This window comes from Gadus morhua, chromosome 5, assembly GCF_902167405.1.
Source record: "Gadus morhua chromosome 5, gadMor3.0, whole genome shotgun sequence".
Classification (NCBI taxonomy): domain Eukaryota; kingdom Metazoa; phylum Chordata; class Actinopteri; order Gadiformes; family Gadidae; genus Gadus; species Gadus morhua.
This window is the reverse complement of record NC_044052.1, coordinates 7,251,241-7,271,602: the sequence shown is the minus strand read 5'-3', so window position 1 is coordinate 7,271,602 and position 20,362 is coordinate 7,251,241. Positions and strand designations below refer to the sequence as shown.

The window sequence follows — 20,362 nt, the reverse complement described above, 5'->3', positions numbered from 1 at the left end:
GTTATGAGGTTTACAAAACAAAAATGATATAGAAAAATCGTAACGGCTGATTGATTGAAACGTTCAATTATGAATAAGTGAATGAAGAATCGTATTGATTTAGTTACTCAATGCTGTACCCCAACAAAAATATCAAAATGTATGTTTTGTGTTTCCTGTTGTTTATCAAAACCACCTGTGTTTATTATCGTTGACAAATGTGCATTTCATTTCATTTACAAAGAAATACCAAACATCCTGAAAATGAAATATAGTTTGCATACAAAGTAAGCACTGTAGCTTAGCAGCCAAGCTAAATCTTTATAAATAACCACACAGATTTGCTGCAGTGAAGTGTGTTACTGTAAATGGTGGCTGTGCCATGCTAAGGCCCACTTTCTAAACGTTCTACCCATGGCAGTTGCATTACTGTTTTCTTGAAACTCATTGACTGTGTGTTGAAACTGGACGTTGCCTAACCATTAACACGGCCCTATGTGTCTTTGTGTGTATGTTTGAACTCATTCAGTAACGCCTGTTTTCACAAATGCTCCAAGGGACCTGACGGTGGAGTCTGGCCAGGACGCCCAGATTCCCTGCAGCGCTCAGGGCCAACCTCAGCCCGTCCTCACCTGGAACAAGGTTAGAGGCTTGACCCCCCCCCTCCGTGCCCCGCCTACCTACCAGCCCACCTATCTCCCCCGGGGAACGGAGTGTCCGTCAAAACGAACCGCTCATCCTCAGAGGAGGATAAGCCTTAGGAAGGAGGTCAACTTGGGGTGAGAGGGTGGGGCCGGAGAGGAATGCGGGCGTTTTGTTCCCTGTGGATTTTTCCTTGGGTCTTTTTTTTTATTTCCGTGGCTTCTCGCTAACAGCGCTAGCTCGCTCACGGAGCCGTTATTCCCCGGGCTATGTAGCATTGTAGCTTGCTAACGCCCCCCCCGGTCAGGCCTGGGCAAGCACCTTCCAGGCTCTCAACATCCACAGTGTAGACAGTCGACCGAGACGATCCTCATGTCCACACGGCTCCCCGGTGTCCTACCCTGTTGACCTTTCCTAAACATCTCCACCTGTTCACTGCCTCCTACCCGCCCCCCCCCCCCTCCCTCGCTCTCTCTCCCCACCCAGGATGGGGTGCAGGTGACAGAGAGCGGCAAGTTCCACATTAGTCCTGACGGCTTCCTGGAGGTCAAGGACGTGGGCACGGCCGACGCCGGCCGCTACGAGTGCGTGGCGCGCAACCCCATCGGCTACCAGGCCGTCAGCATGGTGCTCTCAGTCACAGGTAAGCCTGTTAGCATTAGCTGATCGCTAACCCCACACCCTGCTAGCTGCCTGAGAGCTAGCATGTGGTTAACCGTCACAGGGAAGTAAGTGAGCATAAGTAGCTCGCTAGCCAACCAGCGCCGTGCTAGGCTTAATCAAGATGCTACCTTTGACTCGAATAATACTGATACTAATCATAGCTGTCTCGTTTATTTGAAGCATTGAGTATTTATCATTAGCTTAGGTTAAAGAGTAAGACAGTATATAAGATAATTGGGATAACTTTGGCACAGGACATTTCCTTTTTCCAAGAGTTGGCCGTCAAATCAGCCGAGAGCGGCCCTGCATGGCTATCGGGTTCCCGTCAGCTGCTGCGCCCGTGTGTTGACGTTTCCTGCCGAGAACACTAAGGGTCCGACCGCAACACTCCGCCAGCGACCGTTGACCCGTTTAGAAAATGCGTTTGGTTGTTGGAATCCTGAGTCCCTCTCCCTCTCTCTCTCTCTCTCTCACTCTCACTCTCTCTCTCTCAACCCTCTCGTCACACTCACACTGTTTTTAATGGCCCGCTGACCGCTCAGGAGTGTGCCAGAACTGTGCACGCCCCAGCTAGGGGGAGTTGTGCAGCAGTCCCCCAATACAGTTTTGAGGGAATCAGAGTTCGCTGTAATATTGTTTTACTCCCATTAAGTTTAACGGGGCGCCCTTTAAAAAAGCATTAAGGAAACGGCTGCATTGGAAACTTTCTTCCTTACATCTCTGACTGGGGGACCTGGCTATGAAAAACGCTCATCGAAGGCTTAGCGTCCGAGATGTAACCAACCCTAGGCTAATAGGGTTAGTTGGGGAGCCACTAACCAGATCATTTCGTCACTGAATTACTGTCTTGTTGTTCCCTTCGGTCGCCACTAACGCCTGTCACGAACGTAACCAGAATCAAAACATTCAAAGTGTGGAAAAACTGACGCAGATTCAATAATTGTGATTGTTGAAGGTTAAAACCATTGTCAGATGTTTTTTGTTTATTTCTTGTAGTCAATGCATTCCACACATCCTTTTCATAATTTCACTTGATGGCTCCCTCATTCTTTCTTTTCTCCCTTTCATTCTCTCCCATCTCCCCCTTTCTCTCTCTTATCCGTTGTCCACCTGCAGTACCGGCAGTGAGCAGAGAGGGCGACACTTTCGTCAGCTCCTCCATAGAGCAGGCCATTCGCAACGTGGACAGCGCCATAGAGTCCACGCGGAGACGCCTCTTCGATGGGTAGGACAGCATACCCAGATACATCGCCGTTAAAGCATGCACACGCCTTCTGCCTATATTCTACAAAACCCAAATCCACACGTCCTGCATATAGCAACACAGTTATAATAACAAACTTTTCACAACAAGATTACAACGTGCTTCACTGGCTCTTATCCACTTACAGCAGAAATGATTCAGGGAGCACAAACATAACAACTGCGTATGATACCAATCACAGCGATTTCATCATCAGTGACTCATGCATGCTTTGTGTCTCTCTTCAACCATTCTGCTAATAAGGTTAGGGTCTGTAATGGCCTCAGGTTCTGTTAGCAGTGTTGTTCTCATTGTGCTGTGTTACCTGCTATGCGCTTAGCAACTAGAGTAGGTGTCTCGGAGCGTGTGAGTCACAGGGGTTTCCGTCCTGTCGAGTGATGTGGGCGTTCTTTTTGGCTCATGCTTACATGCGTGCTCCAACCTCCCACACACACGCCACCACATGGGAAAATGGACCCAAGGAACCATGACACATCAAGACAAGAGATACATGAAACAAAAACTTTAGTTTTCTGGATGATTTTTTTCTGGATTTGATTTAGATGGATAATGATTTTTTTTAATCTAACCTTGAAAAGGAAATTACGCAACACGTGATGGAGTCGTCAAGCTGTCATAAAGACTGGACTATCATGTCTGTTTTCTTGATAATCATCCCTTCTGAATGAGTTTGGAAAGCTACTTCAGGAACCCTTTGTATTCTCTCCTTCAATGGGTTGATTCTTGAATTGTTCCTCAGCCTCAGTGTTAAGTCACTATGGACAGTGTGAAGGATGACTTTAAATGCTAAAAGGACTATTATAATATATTGATTCATGTCCTACTATGGCATTAACTTTACATGTGTACATACAGTACATCACTCTTGTTTTGTACTAAACACATTATACTGGTCCTCTGTGTAATTAGACTGAATATAGTCATACAATGGATCACATTGTACTGAAAGACTTGCTAAAAGGCATATGCCACTTAACATGGACTTTGTGGGAATTTTCGCCTGACGCCCTCTCTGATGTCTGACCCTGTTTAACACACACATATAACACTGAATGAATACGTTCATGTGTGTGTGTCTGTGTGAATTGTTTTCCAATGACAATGACAGATGTCATATCCTGCCCTCTCCTCAGGTGACCTTGACTCTTCCTCATTGCTTTCACGTTTCTTCTCTCTCTCTCTCTCTCTCTCTCTCTCTCTCTCTCTCTCTCTCTCTCTCTCTCTCTCTCTCTCTCTCTCTCTCTCTCTCTCTCTCTCTCTCTCTCTCTCTCTCTTTGTGTGTGCATTTCCTCTAAGTGAAAGGAGAAAACGACTAGCTAGTTTTTGCATGTGTTAAAGCGAGCCAGGCCATGCATAGGGCCCTGGGCCCTTGTGTGGGAACTCTCTCTCTCTCTCTCTCTCTCTCTCTCTCTCTCTCTCTCTCTCTCTCTCTCTCTCTCTCTCTCTCTCTCTCTCTCTCTCTCTCTCTCTCTCTCTCTCTCTCTCTCTCTCTCTCTCTCTCTCTCTCTCTCTCTCTCTCTCTCTCTCTCTCTCTCTCTCTCTCTCTCTCATCGCTCACACTGCAGTGTGGCTGCAGTGTGGTTGCAGGTGTTGAAATGCACCACGGGTCTGTTTCCTTTCTCTCGCTGTGGAGAAAATACAACCCGACTAGAAATAACACGTCTAGCGCGGCAGAACGTCTGGCTTGTGCCAGGACTGTGTTGCCATACCAAGATTTATTCTGCGACTTCATTGCTATATACTAAGACTACAGTGTAAGGCATAGCGCACCATGGATAGTTTGACCAGAATGTGCCCTAGCTTGGCACCTGACCCAGTATCACCTAATGCAATGTCCCCAGCGACCACATCTACAAAGTGAATCATTAAGGGGGTTCACGCAGCGTGACAGTTTGGCAGTGGTTGCGGTTTGATGAATCCTATTGTAAAGTGGCCTTCACGTGTGCAAACCCATTGCGGTCCTTGCAACGTTCAGTGATAATCATGTCGGTTGGTATGTCTCCCTGTGCGACACAGACAACACAACGTTTACGTGCGGAATTAGTGGAACCTGTCGGGACCACACTGAGTCGGACACACCAGTTCCACCCACCGTATGTCTTCGTCGTGTCCCGTGCGATTCCTTCACAGACCCTCTCTCACCTCCTCGTCTCTCTCTCTCTCTCTCTCTCTCTCCCCCCCCCCCACTCTGTCTCCGCAGGCAGCCCCGGACCCCGGGGGAGCTGCTGGCCCTGTTCCGCTACCCGCGGGACCCCTACACGGTGGGGCAGGCCCGGGCCGGGGAGATCTTCGAGCAGACCCTGCTGCTCATCCAGAACCACGTCAACCGCGGCCTCATGGTGGACACCAACGGCACCGGTGAGGCCCCCAGAGTGGAGGGCCACAGCCACGCACATCGCTTTACATTAGCACACACACATCCACACACAGAGACACACAGAGACACACGCACACAGAGACACACACACACACACACACACACACACAGAGACACATGCACACACACACACAAACACACACACACACCCTCACACACACATCCACACACAGAGACACACGCACGCACACACACGCACGCACGCACACACACACACACACACACACACATACACACCCAGAGACACAACCTGGTGATGCAAGGTGATGCATCCCAGACCCGAATACCCGCACCCATGATTTGATGGCTACATAAGTAGTGAGTTTGTGTTTGTGTGTGTGTGTGTGTGTGTGTGTGTGTGTGTGTGTGTGTGTATATATATATATTATAAGCACAAACACTCACATTGATGAATATTTACACATACACTCACATACAATCATGCATGCACAATCACGCACTAGTTTACACACAGACACACACCACACACACACACACAAACACAATTAAGGAAGAAATTGCTCAATTAAAGCAGTTAATTTGAAGCATGAAATGTGGTTTCTATGGTTTCCTAGAAACAACTATCCTCCACGCTCAAACAGTGGCCTGCATTCACTCTCATTCGTCCCGTTGTTCCCTCCTCAAACCCTGAACCCAGCGATGAATTATCATAGTGCCGAGCATACTTCCATCTGCATGCCATTTGCTTTCCATTAGGACCCGCGGGCCAGGGACATAATTGTCAGGCAGTTGACTAGCCGCCCATAAACAGTTTAACTGGGCCTGCGACGCGGCTCTTACACTGTTCAACAACAGGGTGTAATATTATGGTCCCATGTCCCTCTCTTCGGGCGCATGAAGTGTAGGTCTATTCCTCTCCCTGCAGATACGCAGACGTGTGTGATCCCAGGAAGAGAAGAAAAGCACCCGCCCTCATTTTTCAGATTTCTGGAATGGGAATTTGCGAAATGCCTCGTCAAATGAGAGTGAGCATGTGGAAATGCTCATGCACATTTTAACTTTGACACAACTGCCGATGGTGTACATTTGTCTGGCTGCATACAGCCAGCTCCTTTAGCTACGGGCGGTGGTGGTATTGGAAGCACTATTGGATGTGGGAGACGAAAATGCTTCGGGGAACAAGTAGAACGAATGCAATGCAGGGGCAACAACGCTTAAGGATGGGAAGGAGACGAATGAATGGAAAACCCCCCAAAAAAATGTAGACACAATGAAGAAAAAAGAGAGAGCGTCAACTAAAAAGGGAGGAGAGAATAATATGGGAAAGGGAAAATAAAGCGAAAGAAAAAGGTTGGTGGAGGGGAGTGGAGGGGTGGGGAGAAGGGGTCATTGTAGACAGAGTTTTGCTTGGTTATGCCAACAGCCAACTGCGGGCTATGCGGCTGGCCCCGCACCAGGCTTGCACAGCAAAGACAAACAAACGCACTGTTTTCCTTGTATCTCTGCTGGGTCTATGAGCGAGGGGGAGAGGAGGGGAGTGCGACATCCCAGGTTCCCTGTTGTACATCCACCAAAAAACACACGCACTCACACACAAGTTGGAAAACATCCTCTTAAATCATAGAACAGTAATTCAAACACACACACACACACACACACACACACACACACACACACACAATGTGAAAGATCTCAGCCATGGGGGAGAGGGAGGGATAGAGAGATAGAGGGGGAGATGAGGTAAAGAAGGCAGAAAATCTCACTTCCCCCCTATTCAAGTTCACCACACACAGAATCTCAAATTTGTTTGCGTGTGTGTTGCACTTGTGCCACAGTGCCCACACTTCAAACACAAAGACATACACACACACACACACACATATGTACAAAGACAATACCTGCTGCTATACATATCTTCCAGCATTGCACAAAAGCTATCACATATTACTACAAGTCGGGGCAGGTTGAGAAACAGCGTATTTCATGCCCCCAGGAATCGCTCTTTCCCCTGAATGAGCCAGTCCCAAAGCATGCTGGGATACACAGTGGAAATATGTGCCGTCCACATTGTTTACATAATATTTGTGTATTTCTCCTCACACGATGAGTGGCGTGATTTAAAACATAAACTAAAAGTATTGAGTTTTGGAATTCACAGTGCCAACAATGCTTCCGCATGTTATAAACAATGAGCAATACTATTGTATATTTCTCATTGAAATTTGGAACTTTTCTGACGTAAACTAAAATGTATCAAATCGTTTGTTTTCTTCAGCACTGTGTTTTATGTCGGTACAGTACAAACAATGAACAATATCCCAAGTCTGTGTAACTTTGGTGTTTTTCCCACGATAATCAGAGCGAGCTAAAGCCAAAGAAGCTAAAGTGCTGACACAGTTGGTTTTCTACAAAAAAAAGTGCATTCATCTAACTTCCACCTTGCCTACAAACCGCACCACTCGTCCATTCAACCAACCTCCGTCCTCCCCTCTCTCTCTCCATCCCGCAGCGTTCCGGTACAACGACCTGGTCTCCCCCCACTTCCTGGAGGTGATCGCCAACCTGTCGGGCTGCACGGCGCACCGGCGCTTCAACAACTGCTCCGACATCTGCTTCCACCAGAAGTACCGCAGCCACGACGGCACCTGCAACAACCTGCAGCACCCCATGTGGGGCGCCTCGCTCACCGCCTTCGAGCGGCTGCTCAAGTCGGTGTACGACAACGGCTTCAACCTGCCGCGCGGCGCCAGCGAGCGCGCGCACAACGGCTACCGCCTGCCGCTGCCCCGCCTGGTGTCCACCGCCATGATCGGCACGGAGACGGTCACGCCCGACGACCGCTACACGCACATGCTGATGCAGTGGGGCCAGTTCCTGGACCACGACATGGACGCCACCGTGTCGGCCCTCAGCCAGTCGCGCTTCTCCGACGGCCAGCTGTGCACCACGGTGTGCACCAACGACCCGCCCTGCTTCCCAATCCAGTTCCCGGCCAACGACCAGCGGCAGCTGCGCAGCGGCGCCCGCTGCATGTTCTTCGTGCGCTCCAGCCCCGTGTGCGGCAGCGGCATGACCTCGCTGCTCATGAACAGCGTGTACCCGCGCGAGCAGATCAACCAGCTCACCGCCTACGTGGACGCCTCCAACGTGTACGGCAACTCCCGCCACGAGTCGGACGAGATCCGCGACCTGGCCAGCCAGCGGGGGCTGCTGCGGCAGGGCATCATCCAGCGCACGGGGAAGCCCCTGCTGCCGTTCGCCACGGGCCAGCGCACCGAGTGCATGCGGGACGAGAACGAGAGCCCCATCCCCTGCTTCCTGGCCGGGGACCACCGGGCCAACGAGCAGCTGGGGCTGACGGCCATGCACACGGTGTGGTTCCGGGAGCACAACCGCGTGGCCACCGAGCTGCTGCGGCTCAACCCCCACTGGGACGGGGACACCATCTACCACGAGGCCCGCAAGATCGTGGGCGCCCAGATGCAGCACATCACCTACAGCCACTGGCTGCCCAAGGTGGGTGGAGCCCCCTGTCCTGCGGCCCCGGGGCCTATCGGTTGGGGATGGGGGATGGATGCACTGTTTTTCTGTTGTAATCACTTTGAGGCGTTGTGACCTAATTTAATCTACAGATCGGCTTGATACTTCTTCAGTATATAATTGTGTTGCTTGTTCGGGTATTTCAATTGAGTGAGTTGAATCACATTAGAGACGCCAATAATGAATACACAATGGTGATGAGGATGATGATGATGATGATGATGATGATGATGATGATGATGATGACGACCAAACGCACAACAACGACCACTCCCCTCCGCCCCTCCTCCCAGGTCCTGGGCGAGGTGGGCATGAAGCAGATGGGCCAGTACGTGGGCTACAACCCCAACATCAACGCCGGCATCCTCAACTCCTTCGCCACCGCCTCCTTCCGCTTCGGCCACACCCTCATCAACCCCATCCTGTACCGGCTGGACCAGGACTTCCAGCCCATCCCCCAGGGGCACATCTCCCTGCACCGGGCCTTCTTCTCGCCCTTCCGCATCGTCAACGAGGGCGGCATCGACCCGCTCCTGCGCGGCCTCTTCGGCGCGGCGGGCAAGATGCGCGTGTCCACACAGCTGCTGAACACGGAGCTGACGGAGCGGCTCTTCTCCATGGCGCACGCCGTGGCGCTGGACCTGGCCGCCATGAACGTGCAGCGGGGGCGGGACCACGGCATACCGCCGTACAACGACTACCGCACCTTCTGCAACCTGACGTCGGCGCAGAGCTTCGAGGACCTGCGGAACGAGATCAAGAACCCCTCGGTGCGGGAGAAGCTGCAGAGGTACTAGGGGGGGGGGGGGGGGGGGGGTACTGGGGGGGTTCTGGGGGGGTACGCGTGGCGAGGGGGGAAGGCGACGGCTCGCTTGTGTTTGTTGTGTTTGAGTGCATTCACCTGTGTTATCCTGATGGCCTTTCTCAGGTCGTTATAGGCAGGGCGAGCCAAGGCAACTTTATTAATATAGCACTTTCCATACACGATTATTATAGGGAACCATAGAGCAGCATGGCACCCAGACTCATCACAGACCTATGTTTATTAGGACAGAACGAATGTCCCATCTTGATGTTAGCTTAATGCCCGCTATCATTGAAATACCCTCATGTTTAGTGTTAGCTTAATGCTAAAGGGACCTCTCAGTGAAGTGTTCAGAGTTGTATGCCCACTGCTGTTATTCCCTAATCGGTGAAGCTGTCTTAGCTGTCATTGTTGGTTCAGCATTAAGCACAGCTTCAGCTAGGTCCTACCAGCCACCGTCCCTGCTCTCCTCTGTCTCCAGGCTGTACGGCACCCCTCTGAACATAGACCTGTTCCCGGCTCTGATGGCGGAGGACCTGGTCCCGGGCAGCCGGCTGGGGCCCACCCTCATGTGTCTGCTGTCGGCCCAGTTCAAACGGCTGAGGGACGGAGACAGGTCAGTCGGTGGTAACACACAAAACCACATGGCCATCCCCGCACCTCGTACACACATCCAGAGGAAAGGCACCAACACCCGGACCCTATTTCTCTCTCCCTCTTTATGATTCATTGGGATAATTCATCTTGGTTGATGTGTTTGGCTTTTTGTGAAGCTTTTAACCTGCATTGTTTTGTCGATTTTGCTAGGCAAACAACATTTGCATTTAGGTGTGATCAATCACAAATTTAAATATACGTGTTAGTGTTTTTACTAGTATACAAATGATATGCTTCTGGGTAGCTAAATCTGTAGAGCCCGGCATTAACACTACCAAGGGTACGCGTTTGATTCCCCCTGTGGGCTTTCCCATGCTAAGACGCTATAAACTCACGATATTATAATCAGAATTCATTGTTTATATGATATATATCTATGTATATATATGCATCAGACATCAACCACCCCGTGTTCTCCCTCCAGGTTCTGGTACGAGAACCCGGGCGTGTTCTCTCCGGCCCAGCTGACCCAGCTGAAGCAGGCGTCGCTGTCCCGCGTGCTGTGCGACAACGGCGACAACATCACACGCATCCAGCAGGACGTGTTCTCGGTGGCCGAGCTGCCCCACGGCTACGGCAGCTGCGACGACGTGCCCAAGATCGACCTGCGCATGTGGCAGGACTGCTGCGAAGGTATGAGGCCCGCTAGCCGTACCGGGGTATTGTTTTCCCAGGGTGGTGGGGTTGAGACGTTTGTTGCTACCTCCCTTTTTTGAGGAATTTTCTCTCTTACCTATCACTGTCTCTCTCGCTTGCTCTCACTCACTTGCTCTCCCTCTCTCTCGTTTGCTTTCTCTGACGCTCTCTCTCTCTCTCTCTCTCTCTCTCTCTCTCTCTCTCTCTCTCTCTCTCTCTCTCTCTCTCTCTCTCTCTCTCTCTCTCTCTGACGCTCTCTCTCTCTCTCTCTCTCTCTCTCTCTCTCTCTCTCTCTCTCTCTCTCTCTCCCTCTCCCTCTCTCTCTCTCTCTCTCTCTCTCTCTCTCTCTCTCTCTCTCTCTCTCTCTCTCTCTCTCTCTCTCTCTCTGACGCTCTGTCTCTCTCTCTCTTTCTTACACTATCATTCATTATCTCTTATCTCGCTATGTTAATCTTGGAAACCTAATCCAAGCTTTTTTTGCATAGTTCGCACAAAATACATTAGAAAACACAGCAATGAGAGCCAACTCGGGATGCATTCCAAGTACCTGAATGGGGATGTTCCTGCAAAGCGTTCTGGAGACTCTGTTGTGTAGCGCTGTGTATCATGAAACATGCCAGATCACTGTGATAACAAAATGAATGATTGGACAACGTGCAGGATTTCACATCATTTCTGATGAACTAAGACAATAAGAGTTGTGTCATATGTTATGTGATCATAATGTTATGTGATCGTGACAGGCTAAACTGATTATATGAGTATTCATAATACTGATTATATGATCATGCACTTGGAGGCCATTTGTTTTATTGTGTGGCTGTGCCTACGAAGCACGCAGATGCAGCTATCAAATACTTGACCGATGTCCCAGAATGATCATAACCAACCAAAGTGGTAACGATCAGCAAATCTGTCCACTCAGCAAGGAGTTGGTGGGCATGTTTTGAAAGGAGGTCCTGGCTAGCTCCACTGGTATAAGCATTAGCCAAGGTTAGCTGTCGATTCCCACTGTACCCATGCTGCGTATGTACTCATATAGGAGGGCAATTGGGATGCATTTCAAATCCAAATGGTATTTGATATATTTTGAAGGATAATAGTTGGACCTTTGGAACTGCTGCGACGGTACGAGGCCCGCTGGCTGTACCAGGGTAGGGGGGGATTGTGGAGGTACGAGGCCCGCTGGCGGTACCAGGGTAGGGGGGGCTTGTGGAGGTACGAGGCCCGCTGGCGGTACCGGGGTAGGGGGGGATTGTGGAGGTACGAGGCCCGCTGGCGGTACCGGGGTAGGGGGGGATTGTGGAGGTACGAGGCCCGCTGGCTGTACCGGGGTAGGGGGGGTCTTTGGAAGTTTGATTGTATTTCCAGGGCGGTGGGGTTGAGACATTTGTGGCTGCCTGCCTTTTTGGAGGAATTTTCTCTCTAACTCTATCACTCTATCACTCTCTCTCTCTCTCTCTCTCTCTCTCTCTCTCTCTCTCTCTCTCTCTCTCTCTCTCTCTCTCTCTCTCTCTCTCTCTCTCTCTTTGTCTATCTTTCATTATCTCTTATCTCGCCATGTTAATCTTGGAATCCTAATCCAATTTTTTTTTGCACAGTTCACACAAAATACATTACAAAACACGGCAATGAGAGCCAACTCCGGATGTATTGCACGTACCTGCATGGGGAAGTTCCTGCAACATGTTCTGGAGACTGATGTGTAACGCCGTGTCATTATGACACTTGCGAGATCACTGTAATAACGAAATCAATGATTGGACAAAGTACAGGATTTCACATCATTTCTGATGAACTAAGGCAATAAGAGTAGTGTCATATGTTATGTGATCATAATGTTATGTTATCGTGACAGGCTAAACTGATTATGAGTATTCATAATACTGATTATATGACCATGCACTTGAAGGCCATTTGTTTTATCGTGTGGCTGTGCCTACGAACCACACAGATGCAGCATTCCTTTGTCATGCACAAGCTATCAAATACTTGACCTCCGCACTAAGCCGCAATTGAATAAATGTTACGGAAAGATGGATCAGACAACAACTATTGTGCTCTACTATGGTGCATACTCTGTTCAGGACATTGTACGGTCATTTGGAATGATTGAGTTTGTAAAACTCACTTATTTATTATTATTATTCGGTGCTCATGTTTCTGCTGTTTTAACATTCCCCCCAAAACCACAACTTCTGTGAGGTTAATTAAACTACCCGGGACAAGTTTGACTCTAAGTGCTTTGGGACATAATAAAGCTTTTAACAACTCATTTTAAAACACACTTAAAAAACACACATTTTCCGTTACTTTTGCTTTCTCTTACAGGCTTGTTGCTAATTATTTGGCCAATTACCCAATTATTTAGCCCAAGAGATCAAGTATTGAGGAGGCCCCAGAATGATCATAACCACCCAAAGTGGTAACGATCAGCAAATCTGTCAACTCAGCAAGGAGTTGGTGGGCATGTTTTGAAAGGAGGTCCTGGCTAGCTCCACTGGTTTAAGCATTAGCCACGGTTAGCTATCGATTCCCACCGTACCCATGCTGCATATGTATGTACTCATATAGTAGGGCAATTCGGATAGATTTCAAATCCAAATGGTATTTGGTATATTGCGAAGGACACTTGGTCAAACTTTCGAACCTCTTAAACAAGCATTCATACAAGCACATAAACATCTTACAAAATGTCTAAATGAAGTCATATTGGATAATAATTGAAGTCCTATCTCGAGCTCTTTAACATCTCTCTTTGAGATGGGTGGACCAACACACATGATGGAGGAGATGAAGGCCACACCCACTTACATCTGGACGTGGTTTAGTTTAGTTTCGTGTGTCCAATCGGGGTAAGCGAGCATGAAATAGGGCCTGGGCTGTCGGGATGATGTGGGGATCCTGGGAGAGAGGGCTCAGAGATATGTGTGGGTGACAAAGCGGGAACATCCCCATGACATATGCTGCGCCGTTGGCCACAGTGATAGCCATGATGAACTACATCAACTACATCAATGGGCTGGGCTCTTATTGCAGCACAGTCTCATGATGAATGATGTGTTCACTTAGTCTAACAGACTCAGGCTCAGACCTCTTCCACACGCTCCGTTGCACTATTAACAGGATCACGCCGGGGTTATTATTGTGAGATGGACCAGGAAGCGGTTTTAATAACCGCCGCGTGACAGCGCGCAGTTTGTTCTCTTTTATCCGCGGCGCTGACCTCCGTGTCCTCCCGTTTCACAAGAATAACGCGGGATGAGCTACGCTAATAAACACAGCATATCCTGCCAGACAACACAGAGAGAGAGGGAAAGAGAGAGAGAGGGAGAGAGTGCTGAGAGAGGGGTCTGTCTCGCTGTCGGTGTCAGACGGCAGGTCTGTCCCAGGCGGGCCTAATCTAATATCTGTGCGACGGAGATTGAAAAGCAAGTGTGTGTGTATGCAAGTCCGCAAGTGTGTGTGTGTGTGTGTGTGTGTGTGTGTGTGTGTGTGTGTGTGTGTGTGTGCAAGTCTGAAAGTGTGTGTGTGTGTGTGTGTGTGTGTGTGTGTGTGTGTGTGTGTGTGTGTGTGTGTGTGTGTGTGTGTGTGTGTGTGTGTGTGACTGTGTGTGTGTGACTGTGTGTGTGTGACTGTGTGTGACTGTGTGTGTGTGTGTGTGTGTGTGTGTGTGTGTGTGTGTGTGTGTGTGTGTGTGTGTGTGTTTGTGTCTCTCCTCATGGATCTCCTCCATCATTCAGTCGCTGGCCATGTTTTATCAGAGGTTCTGTGTCTGATGTGGAGCCCCCCAGCCTCCCACAGCGCCTGCCTGCTGCAGCCCACCTTATTAGGAGGCCAACGTAATCTCACCTAGACAGACTTCCTCACTCGAGGTCTGGAGAGATTCAGGCATGAAAAGCCAGATAGGATTTAAGAAACAAAAAACGGGATGGAGGTACTGTGGGCCACAACTAAGGCATAAGGCTATGGGGAAGTGAGCGCAGTATTTCCACTTGAAACAGAATTCATCTATGGCCAAATGCCAAAAGTTGACTGCCTCAGGCCTCATTTCTGAGGTCATGTTTCGAACTATTATTTATATTTCTAGCACAGGTAATTCTATAGTCTGTCGATGCATCCTGTTTTTAGCCTGTGCAGCGTGCGCGCGCGTGTTAGTGCAGGAGGATGACACGATGACCATCCATGCGAGCACATAGACACACACGCATGGAGTCATTCCCTCGCTTGTATGTTTATCCCTAAAAGACCGGCGTGGTTGTTTCCTTTGTTTGTTTGTGTGGCTGGGCCTGTGAACCTGACACCTCACCGTCTCCATATGTTGGTCCCCAGACTGCCGAACCAAGGGCCAGTTCAACGCCCTATCCTATCACTTCAGAGGACGCAGGTCAGCTGACCACAGCTACACTGGGGATAAACCAGACACGAGCGCCCAGGAGACCAGGTAACTCCACATGGGATGTAATGGGATTAATGGGATTAGAACAGTGAGTATTATTGTTATGTAATATCTAAGAATCACAATGCAACCACAAGGTTATATGAAGGCTGTTTTTACTATGTGGTGCTTTTTATACTTCATATTATAGGATATTAATTGATTCACTCCCATTCGCTGTAATATGCAAAATATTAAAAAACAAAACCTGGGAATTGGGAATTGGATGGGTAAAGAAATTATATATATTAGAGCTTTAACAATGAAAACTAATACTAGGTTAGATGTGCATTTAAAATGCAAGTTTTCATTTGTTATTTCCTATTTATTTATTTTTAGTCCAGAGGATGGAACCAAAGAAAATGCTGTGAATGTCACTTTGACCTCCAAGGCCAGCACTGAACCCACAGCCAACGACTTCCAAGACTTTGTCTCCGACATGCAGAAGACAATTACAAGTTTGCGCAAACAGGTCGGTTACCCGGGATACGATTTAAATGATACACACTCGCTGAAATTACATAGAGCAAATGTTTTCTCCCACTCACGAATAAATACCTTAGAGAACCATTTACTACCAAGCATTTGTAACTTATGTTAATGCCATTGATCTACGAATGTATGTTTTATTTGATGTGTATTTTCTTGTCCATTTTTCCTCTCTCCTTCCCCGACACTAAATTGACATGTTTATTGAAGTAGCCCCTTCACTATACATACCCCTTTGCTATTTATCTATATATTTTGCTAAATTAATCTACAACTCTATCTGTCCGCTCGTCCATCTGTCAGCATGCCTGCCTGTCTGACCTTCGGTCCTCATAACACTTTGCCTCTCGTCCCCGTGCAGATTAAAAGACTTGAAGCCCGTCAGAGCAAGACGGACTGCACTGACTCTGAGGGCCGCGCCCGAACAGACGGAGACCGCTGGAGGCAGGAGGCCTGCACCACGTGTGAATGCAGAGTAGGTCACCACGCCCTGCCTCTGGGCCACCCCCGTACCAAAACCATTCACTGCCTCGATCAATAACCCCACACACACACAACGCCAACAACAGCTTGTTCGGAAGATCCATTGTGTTTTCAAAGTGTCGATGTTGAATATATGTAAGGTATTTGTTTTGATATGTGATGAGGCACAAAGGTGCCGCCTTATCAGTCAAACTGTAATGCTGTCAAACCTGTTCAAATGGTACTTCTGTATTTATTTCGTGGCATGCGTGTCTTTATGTGACACATGATCCATTGTGTGTGTGTGTGTGTGTGTGTGTGTGTGTGTGTGTGTGTGTGTGTGTGTGTGTGTGTGTGTGTGTGTGTGTGTGTGTGTGTGTGTGTGTGTGTGTGTGTGTGTGTGTGTGTGTCTTCTGGCCTGTAAGGTTTAGATCTTTTGTGCATTTCTCTGATTCTGGCAGAGGTTGACAGCGTTCGCATGCCAAACCTGGCACGCATCCGGCTGTCAATCATTCCTCTCAGCCTCTCTCTCTCTGTCTCTTCCTCCATCGAGCATTTCTTTCCACCCCTGCCTCTTTCCTTCCTCGCACCTGTCATATTTGGCACTCGCCTACACACACACACTCACACACACACACACACACACACATATACAGACACACAGCCAGACAGACAGACGGACAGACACATACACACACACACAAACACACACACACACAAACGGAGACAGACCCACACACACGCACACATATACAGACACACAGCCAGACAGACAGACAGACACACAGACAGACAGAGACACACAGACAGACACACACACACACACACACACACACACACACACACACACACACACACACACACACACACACACACACACTACCTTTAGCGAGATGCTATGGCTCGCCAAAACCCAAGACATTCCGCAGTGTGCGTCCTAACGTCCTCCCACTCTCCAGGCTTCCCCGGGGTGGCCCGTCACGCGGGGTTGTTCTCTCCCCCCGCAGAATGATCAAAGAAACAAATACCTTCCATTGAACATTCAGAGTCTAACCAAGTGATCCATCTCCCCCCCAGGACGCCCAGGTCACATGCTTCGTGGAGTCCTGCCCGCCAGTGGCGTGCCAGAAGCCCGTCAAACTAAAGGGCGCCTGCTGCCCCGCGTGCCTCCAGAGCGAGGCCGCCACGCCCGAGCAGCGGACGGACAGCCGCCACGCGTAATACCTCCCGCCCCCCCCAAAACCCATCCTCTAACCCCCCCCCCCCCCCCCCCCCCCCCCCCATCCAAACCTCCCACCACCGTCGCCCTCAGGACCTCCCCAGCCACACTCCAGCCCTGCGGTGGTCACCGTGGTGTCAGTTACACTCCCAATCTCTCACACACACACATACACAACCATGCAGAGAACGAGACTCTCCAAGGCAACGCTCAGCCTTGGCCACCCACACCAGCTCCCCCCCCCACCAACCACCCCGGTATCAGTGTTTTATATTATATTGTTGTTGTTTTTGTTGTTGTTTTTACACAGAGAATTTTTGTTTTGTTATTATTATTATTATTATTGTTGTTGTTGTTGTCGCTTTCTCTGAGACCAGCACTCAGCCTGGTGCTTCCCGGCCGTCTCCTCTTCCTCCTCCTCCTCCTCCTCCTCCTCCTCTGCCGGCGATTTGAAACGGACTGATATTCCCGAAGCGGATGGTGGGATGCAGAACGGACAGAGCGAGTCTCTTCCTCCAAGTGTGACTAACACACGGTACACGACGGGGAGAGATGAGTCCATGGGGGAAGGTGGCGGCCATTTTGTTGTCTCACAAATACTTTCTCAGGTTAGAGATTCCGAAAAAAAAGCTTGGTGCTATTTTCCTTCCTCTTTAACAAATGATTTAGTCACTAAAGACAAAACCTGTAAAGTATTGGTTTTTTTCTCTTATTTGTTTGTTACGTTTTTCTTTTAACAGTATGCAAAGATACATATATATACACATATGATATGCCTCTTTATGGTAAACAACAATTGAGAGAATATACTTAGGACCTTTTGTAATTCAAATTGAACTTTAATCTGAGGTGCTTTTATATAGTTTTATAATTGTGTATTTTCTTCTCCCTTTTTTGCTAAAAAAAATCTTTGCGTGTGAAGATAATGTGAATCCCTACACGACAAAAAAAAAACTTTGTAATTAAACAAAAATGTCTACTGAATATAATTGCCTCTCTCCACAATGGACAGCTTGTTGGTTCACATACATCTGGGATTTCTGTATCTGCCGGCCTGTCCCTGAACTTGACTGAGGTTTTGCCATTTGGCAGTGCCCCCTTCCACCACCTCATCCACATAAGCTTCATGCAATGTTACTGTGCTAACCTTTTATCATGCGACTTTCAAAAATCTGTTGAAGATACCAACAATAATATGTTCAACCATGATATTTTTGTGTACCTTTCCGAAAGTCGTTTTTTCTACTTTTTCCTTCACAATTTCCTGATAATGTAAAACTTATAATTGATAATAGCGTGTGTGTACTTTTTTTATCCAAGGAAATATTTAAATGTTGTAACAGAAGTCAGGACCTCAACTTAATTACTACCCTGCCGGTTTTAGTCTGTAATCACGGCCTTGTGTTTTGTGTTGTGTTGCCTTTTTAGACCACAATCGATGCGTAAATAACAAACTGAAGGACTGTTGCTGAAAACGATTGTCACCATTTCCTATGCTCATGTTAACCCGCAGTCCTCCTCAGTATTTGTGCGGAGGCCATTTTATGCATTCCTTTGTCAAGCACTCATTCATGACACCGCACCTCGTCTCTGTTCCAATTGTTTGCTTTCTGTGCTGTTACGGCTGGGTTTATTGTTGTATTTTTGTACGCTTGTGTGTGAGCAATCCCTGATTTCTGACGGGTGCCAAGCAAAGAAAACACATCTTTCGAAATCTTTCGCCGAGTGTTGACTTCTTATACCCTTTTTTCGAGCCGGAGAATAAACCAAAGAGGGCTGACGTCAGTTAGGCCAAACTCGCGTGAAGCGCAGGACTATTTAGCCCTCTGACCCCAATTCCACAATAATGGAAGCCATATGAGCAGGCGAAAAGAAAAGGGTTGGCATGGCTGAGGCTGGGGGAGGGGGGGGGGGGGGGGGCGTGTCAATCGAAACAGCAGCCTCAGCAGCATTTATATTCTCTGTGACCCGATTGAGATTTGACTTTTTTGTTTGTCCTTTCTTACCTCCGTCGACGCAAGCCGCTCACACACCGCTGCTCCGCGTCACCCGAGACACCGCGTTGACCTCGCGCTTACCATCGCCTTTTGCTCGCTCACTGTAAAAGTATAACACCCCTCTCAGAGGGCAAGCGGTACGCCAGGGGATCAGTATGTGAGGAATGGAGTGAGGCCATGCTGGAGAGGTGCTGTCGGACGCTGCATTGAAGTGTTCGTCTCTCTCTCTCTCTCTCTCTCTCTCTCTCTCTCTCTCTCTCTCTCTCTCTCTCTCTCTCTCTCTCTCTCTGCTCTGCTCTGCTCTGCTCGGGTCATTCGTTGGATGACTTTTGTTTCCCCCCTGTCTCCATATTTGTGGATTGTCTCAAAACACACATTGACCGAATCTGTGTGTTTGTGTTTAATGAGTGTGGGGGTGTGTGTGTGTGGGTGTGTGTGTACGTGCGAGCATGTGTGTTTGTTTATGGGTGTGCGCATACGGACAAAAACACTCCCAAGGTTTGCTTGGCCACAGCGCTGGGACCTCTTTTCCTTTGCCTCATCGTTCGTCATGTCAAAACGTCATTCCTTCTAATTTTGCAGTGTGACTTCCCCCCCCCCCCCCCCCCAGTCTATGCTCTCATCTGTTTCTCATTGACTGCTCTCCATCTCTTGTGTTTCTGTTTTTTGTTTCCCAACCCATCGCCAAACTACAGTAACACAACCATGAATCAATGGCGTGCACTGCTCTCCCCGAGACGGAGAGCGTGTTTCCTACACTGTCCCCCTAGACGTGGCTCCTGTAGATATAGTTCCTATCTGACATTTGTATTGTACGTTTGCCAAAGAATTGTTTGCACTGTAATGTATGCCTCTCAATAATAATAATAATAAGATTAATAAACAGACAAAAAGGACACGTATCATTTCACAATCACCAAGCCCACTTCTGGTAGTGTTCCCGGTGTCACTGGTAGAGGCTGGGTGTGTGTGTGTTTGTGTGTGTCTGTCTGTCTGTCTGTCTGTCTGTCTGCGTGTTAGTGTGTGTGTGTGAATACATGTACAGGCAACATAAAAAGATTACATAAGGCATAATTCAAATAACTTTAAAGTCTTATATTTTGTATATAATTTGTCAAATTGGTTAGAAAAATTATGAATTTAAGTTCAACCATCTTCCAATCAGTGTTTTTGCTGATTGTCATTGTACTGTAACAGTTGTACTGTACTGTAACAACATTTTGAACAACCTAC

The 20,362-nt window shown here is 48.5% G+C and overlaps 1 protein-coding gene across 2 annotated transcripts in view; it reads left to right on the top strand.

Moving 5' to 3' along the window:
• The window catches only part of pxdn (peroxidasin), a 55,108-nt gene extending 35,083 nt beyond the window's left edge, over window positions 1-20,025 (top strand). For both annotated transcript variants that reach the window (XM_030356205.1, XM_030356204.1), the window contains 12 exons: window positions 509-621; window positions 1,108-1,264; window positions 2,401-2,509; window positions 4,749-4,906; window positions 7,396-8,402; window positions 8,720-9,216; window positions 9,713-9,847; window positions 10,313-10,521; window positions 14,857-14,968; window positions 15,302-15,434; window positions 15,813-15,926; window positions 16,991-20,025. In XM_030356205.1, the coding sequence (XP_030212065.1) occupies window positions 509-621; window positions 1,108-1,264; window positions 2,401-2,509; window positions 4,749-4,906; window positions 7,396-8,402; window positions 8,720-9,216; window positions 9,713-9,847; window positions 10,313-10,521; window positions 14,857-14,968; window positions 15,302-15,434; window positions 15,813-15,926; window positions 16,991-17,134 (2,888 nt within the window). In that variant the 3' untranslated portion in view covers window positions 17,135-20,025. The remainder of the gene's footprint in view (window positions 1-508; window positions 622-1,107; window positions 1,265-2,400; window positions 2,510-4,748; window positions 4,907-7,395; window positions 8,403-8,719; window positions 9,217-9,712; window positions 9,848-10,312; window positions 10,522-14,856; window positions 14,969-15,301; window positions 15,435-15,812; window positions 15,927-16,990) is intronic.
• The last annotated feature ends 337 nt before the right edge of the window (window positions 20,026-20,362 follow it).